The following is a 6,000-nucleotide window of genomic DNA, read 5'->3' on the forward strand; positions in this document are numbered from 1 at the left end:
GGTGGGGGAGGAGCGTGGAGCAGGTGGGGGAGGCAGGTGGGCGGGGAGGAGCCTGGAGCAGGTGGGGGAGGAGCGTGGAGCAGGTGGGGGAGGCAGGTGGGCGGGGAGGAGCCTGGAGCAGGTGGGGGAGGAGCGTGGAGCAGGTGAGGGAGGCTGGGGGGAGGAGCGTGGAGCAGGTGGGGGAGGCAGGTGGGCGGGGAGGAGCCTGGAGCAGGTGGGGGAGGAGCGTGGAGCAGGTGAGGGAGGCAGGTGGGCGGGGAGGAGCCTGGAGCAGGTGGGGGAGGAGCGTGGAGCAGGTGAGGGAGGCAGGTGGGCGGGGAAGAGCCTGGAGCAGGTGGAGGAGGAGCGTGGAGGGAGGTGGCCCCGAGGGAGGTGAGCTCGTGCGCGGTGGCTCCAGTCCCCCGGCGCTGTCACTGCGTCGCACCCACAGAGCGGGGCTGCCATGAGCCCGTCGGTCGCGGGAAGCTCTCGCTGCGCGCTCAGCCCACTGACCCAGCGGTTCTCCCACCTCAAGGACTGCGCAGACAGGTGGGGACAGGTGAGGTGGGACCAGCGGGAGGACGGTGGAGGATGGGGCCACGGCGAGCCCCGCGGGCTGCCTGCTCGGAGGGCAGCTGCGTGGCCCAGCACTGACCCCGGGAGGGGAACTTCCTTCCTTCCCGGGGCGGCTCTCTGGCCCTGGGCGCAGCCGGGCTCGGACCCACCTTCCTGCTGGCCTAGCGAGGCCGCGTGCTCCTGGGAGCCGATTGCCCTGACCTCTGGGCTCCAATAAACCGGAGTTAACGAGCGGTGTCACTGTGGACAGTGAGCACCGTCCCTGGGTCTCTGTAGGGCGGAAAGACACACTGTCCCCGCCAGGCGGTCAGTCAGGTGGGGAGGGCGAGTCTGCATTGCCGGTGAGGTCCAGAAACCGAGCGGAAAACCCCAGAGCCCACATCAGTGAAAAGTCACTGGTCTCGGTGACATCTCCACAAGCCACACGTTTCCTGCATCTGCCTTTAAAGTCAAGAACCTGAAACTGAATAAACCCCAGCCCGGGATGGAAAACACCTCCGTGCAGGTGGTGGTGGCAGGTAGCGGGAGCCGTGGCCAGACAGGGGCGGCCGCCGTGGGCAGCAGAGGGGCTGACCAGGTGTGGACGCTGCCTGTGAGGCCGCTGCCGTCGATCCAGAAAACTCGGGGCCAGTGGCGCGTCCCGAGGGACCCAGGCCTCTTCTTGTCAGGGCTCTGCCTGGGGTGCTGCTCCCTCCCGTCATGGGGCCAGGCCCCACCCTGCCTGGCCGAGCAGAGGCTCTGCCGGGGTCATTTCTGAACGTCCGGTTGCCCTGTGCTCCTAGGGAGGAGGGGGCCTAACTTCAGGGTTCGCACCTTGGCGGTCTGGCCCCGCCCTGTCCGCACCCCAGCTGCGTGGGCTCGTGGGTCCCCTTCCACTGTGGCCCCCATGTCCTGTCCCCAGCTCATGCCTGCTGCCCAGCCCCCTGTACCACCATATTTTACTTTCTGTGGAAAGACACAATTATAAGGACAGAAAACAGATCAGTCCTTGGCCAGGAGTTGAGCGAAGGGAGGGGTATTTACTACTTAGGGTCCGAGCTGGGGACATTTCCAGCGGGTTCTGGGAGGATGCCCCTGATATGCATTGGAGAACACAGGACTGGACGGCCCAAAGCACGACCTCGTGCTTGACCGTGTCAAGAGCAAGGTCAGCAGTGACAGCCACAGCTGCAAGAAGACCAAGAGCAGCTTCGACCGCTGGGACACGGAGGTCCCAGGCGGGTGCAGACGGGCGTGGAAATACACGTGATTCGGTGGCAGGACGCAGCCTCACGGCAAGGGGGGCAGAAAGGAGCTGGCCTGGGTAAAATAATGTTTTGCCTAAAACTGGAAAGAAAAACTAACTCTATATAAACACTCGACTCCAGCTGGTAAATCTCTTTCCTACAGTGGTATGGGTTAGTGATTCTGAAGCTACTGTCACGTGTCCCTGGCTTTCACAAGTAAGCGGGTTCACTGCGGGGGATGAGAGTAGGTCCTCACAGCCGGATGAGGAGGTCCCGGTGCACCAGGGCACAGGCCAGGGGGAACCCGCGGTGTCGAACGCAGTGAGATACATCCGTGCAAACCCAGGTTCGTGTAACACACACACACAGATGGTTTAACCATACATATGTACACATACATGTGCACACACGGGTCAGTGCACATCTGTGTTTCCTAGCTTTGTTCTCCAAGAGGCCTGGAGCCGTGTGCCACCCTAGCAACGGTGCCCACCAGGCCCAGATGTCAGCTTCTGAATTTCGTCTTCGGTAAAGGGAGCCAGGGCTCCTTGCAGCAATGGCTAAGGCCAGGCCTGAGGCAGAGGGAACGCGAGATAAGCCGGGGACATCTCATAGTCCCAGAAACTGAGGACGTGCTCAAACCCCGCCCCCCCCAAAAAAGATGTAGGCATTTAAAAAGGACACAGGAGCCAAAATGAGAGAGTTCCCAACAGGCACGGCTGGAACAATCTGAGTGCACACACACACACAATGAATTGTACCCCAAATATTAAAATAAATATCCACGAATTCATACTGATATAAATAACGATTCATTAAATTAAAACTGTGGGAAGGGACAAGCCTTCCTTACAGGCAGATTCCAAACAATAGATGTGGAATGAATGAGGAAGTACAAAGTCACCGTGGGATCCCATAGCAGCAATGCTGCCGGCCAGACCCACAGATGGAAGCTAAAATTAGTTTGCGAAGCTTTAAAGAAGGTACTTGTATAGTCTCAAAGTACCTCCCACCGATATTCATTCATGACTGTGGTGGTTTTAACACACGTGCCCAAATCCTCTGATGCTCCTTCCTCTGAGAGCTGCAACTCAGGCCGGACTCAGTGACTTGCTTCTATCCAGCAGGGCACGGAAAGAGCAAACCGGTGCTTTACGGTGGGGAGACCTGGCAGACCCCACGTCCCGGCCGGGTGGTCACGGTCCAGACCACCCGGGAGGCGGCGTGCGGGTGTCGTGGGCCCCGGCAGGACGAGCGGAGGCGGGCACTCCAGCTCTGCGGAGCACTTCCCGTCTAACCAAGAAGACGTCAGGCAAACCGCAGGTGAGGGACATTCTGCAAAACACCCGAGCGGCTCTTTGCGGAGGTGCCAAGGCTGTGAAAGGGGGAAGGGGCGCAGGTGGAGGGACTGAGAACACCGGGTGCCGGCAGGCAGGCCGGCCAGTGGGACTGTGCCGCGTGGCATCTCCGTTTCTGCCAGGGCGCCAGGGCGGCAGGATGCTGACCCCAGGGGAAGCTGCCGAAGGGCCCGTGGGAACTAGCTGTGCCGTCCCTGCAGCTCCTGTGGACGTTGGTTTTTCTCAAGATAAAGCCACGCGGCATCTCCACACCCGGAAGGAGAGGCGGGCCTCAGGCAGAGTCCTTGCTGCACCGGCCACACAGGGCCACAGGGCCACCATCCCTTACTGGGATTTGTGGGACCAGATGTGTTTTGGAATTCAGAACATTTCTCCATTTCAGAGACGGTGGGGTGTGGCTATTGGGCCGGCCCTAGAGAATCCGGCGTCCCCGCTGCCACCTAAGAGGCCCTGCTTCGGTAAGTACTTTGCAAACCGTTCTCAGTGACCCCCACAAGCATCCTGCTTTGTTGGGAACGTACCTGAGGCCCCGCAGAGGGTCCTTGGAACAGCCCCTGGGAGCCGCCACTGCCCCTCCCACCCACTCCCGCTGGCAGCACCCGTGGGGGTAGCTGGGGAACCCAGGGCGTCTCCCACCGCGGGGCTCCCCGCCCCGGGCTGCAGCCGCGCTGAGCTCTCAGGAGCAACTCCAGTAGAGATGCAGACTTCTTAGCCGCGACCTCGGCAGTACTTGTGTGATGGCCGCAGTCTGTCTTCTGGGAATCCGAGGGGCGGTGGGGTTTTTTGGTCTTGTTTTGATCAAACCTCCTAGGTGAGATACTCTGGGATACCAGGAGGTCTTGCAGGTGGTCTGTGGCTCTCGGAGGTTTCTCCTTGGTGGGCTTTATCAGCAGCAGGTGGGAGGTGAGTTCAGGCAAAACAAGTGGCCAGCAGGGGTGGCTGGGAAGAGCGACAGCGGCCGCGTGTCTGTGATCCGTCCGCAGACGTCAGCCCCTGAACCCCCACTGTTTGCAGACGGGAACTGAGGCTCAGCGAGGTCAGGCCAAGGTGAACCCCAGCGCCCGGCTTCAGCCCAGACCTGCCTGACACTGAGGCCGTGGCTACGCCAGTGTCCAGGGCTGGCCCAGTCAGCTGTGAGGCCGAGGTGGGGACCCCAAGGTCCCCTGCATTGGAGGTGGCTGGGACGGCACGGGAGCCGATCACAGTCCTGAAGGACACAGTCCCAAATGCCATGACTCGAAATGTTGAAATCCCAAAAGATTAAAACCCCCAAAATGTAATTCTGGAAAAAAATCATTTTAAAATTCTTTAAAAGGTATTTATTTACATTTTTTAAAGGGGATTTATTTGCAAAACATATAAAAACATTGCAGAACACCTCAGAGGCTTCTTTATAGTAAAAGAGGCAACAATAACACACACATTTGTGGAAGCATAAACACTCAGGTACACTAATGACAGTCACCTGGGGATCACAGTGTGAGCAGATGAACTGTGTTTGTACAGAAATAAGTCAAAAGGGAAACATACAAATGCACGTCCTGCGGTTTCTATGCTCCCTGCTTTAATTCAGGCACGGAAGGTGGATTCACAGGCGCATGTGTGGGCACGTGTGGGGGGGCACATGTGTGGGTACATGTGTGTGTGGGCAATGTGTGGGGGGGCATGTGTGTGTGCGTGTGTGGGCACGTGTGTGTGTGGGGGTTGTGGGCATGTGTGTGTGTGTGGGCATGTGTGTGGGCGTGTGTGTGGGGTGTGTGTGTGTGTGGGGGCACGTGTGTGTGTGGACACGTGTGTGTTTGGGGGGGGGCATGTGTGTGGGCACAGAGGTCACAGAGAGACATGGGCAATGCCCAGAGGGGCCGCTGTCCCTTCCTTCCCAAACACTAACTTCAGGTGCTTTGCCTCCGGGCTGTGAGCACACCCTGCTCACTGCTCCCCTGGGAGCCTGAAGGCCGCCCCGTCCCATCCGCGGAAGGAGCTCTGAGGGCCTGGGCAGCCGCTTCCTCTCTGTGGCCGGCTGAGCCGTGGGGCGAGTGCGGAGCTGCCGTGGCAAAGCCTCAGTCTGTCCGTCACCCTCATTGTGTCGCCACAGGTGTTAGGCCTGCCGCCCCCCGTGCTCTGTTCACTGCCGGGGCCAGACCCGTGGCCGGCGTGGAAAGCCAGGCGCTCTGTCCCCACAGCCTGCAGGGGCCCGGCAGGCCCAGCCCACCCAAGCCTGGGAACCTGTGCCTTTCCCATCCCCCTTCCTAAAGGTGGTTTCCTTTGTGTTCTCTCCCCCCGCACGGTGAAACCACACTCTGAATAGAAAACCGATTTGCAAAGTGCTTTGAGCTTCCATCTGCCAAGGTCCCCTTGAGGCCACCCACCCTCCCTCGTGGACGAGAGGGCTCAGCCACCTGGGCCGCGTCACTGACCTGCCACGTGTGGACTGCAGCCTGCCCGTCACCAGTGCGCAAAAACATTTCATTCACTTATTTATTCCACAAATAGTTTTTAGGATCTCACTAGAGAAGTGCTGATTTTAAAATCTAAGTCCTTATTTCTTTTTTTTATTGGTTCATAATAGGTGTATATAGTTTGGGGACCCATGTGATAGTTGAATGCATTCATAGGATTTGTAAAGATCAAATCAGTGTACTTGGGATATCTACTACTATAAATATGTCTTTTCTTCATGCTAGAACTGTTCAAATTCTTCTTTTCTAGCTGTTTTGAAATGTATGACAGATTATCGTAAACCATAGTCACCCTACGGATCTATCTAATACTAGGTCTTGTTTCTTCTATCAAACCATGTATTTGTACCCATTAATCAACTTCTCTCTATCCCTCCCCCCTCCCCAGCCTCTGGTATCCACCAA

At 58.3% G+C, this 6,000-nt stretch overlaps 1 protein-coding gene across 8 annotated transcripts in view; it reads left to right on the forward strand.

Annotated features, from left to right (window-relative positions):
• Nucleotides 1-5,796, forward strand: part of LOC123620178 — a 45,872-nt gene extending 40,076 nt beyond the window's left edge. For 2 of the 8 annotated variants that reach the window (XM_045525182.1, XM_045525183.1), the window contains exons 4-7: nt 431-528; nt 2,903-3,101; nt 3,259-3,594; nt 5,445-5,796. In XM_045525182.1, coding sequence (XP_045381138.1) covers nt 431-528; nt 2,903-3,101; nt 3,259-3,594; nt 5,445-5,629 — 818 coding nt within the window. In that variant the 3' untranslated portion in view covers nt 5,630-5,796. The other 6 variants (XM_045525185.1, XM_045525187.1, XM_045525184.1 and 3 more) reach the window with 6 other exon arrangements.
• Nucleotides 5,797-6,000: the final 204 nt, after the last annotated feature.

This window comes from Lemur catta, chromosome 15 (assembly GCF_020740605.2).
Source record: "Lemur catta isolate mLemCat1 chromosome 15, mLemCat1.pri, whole genome shotgun sequence".
Taxonomy (NCBI): domain Eukaryota; kingdom Metazoa; phylum Chordata; class Mammalia; order Primates; family Lemuridae; genus Lemur; species Lemur catta.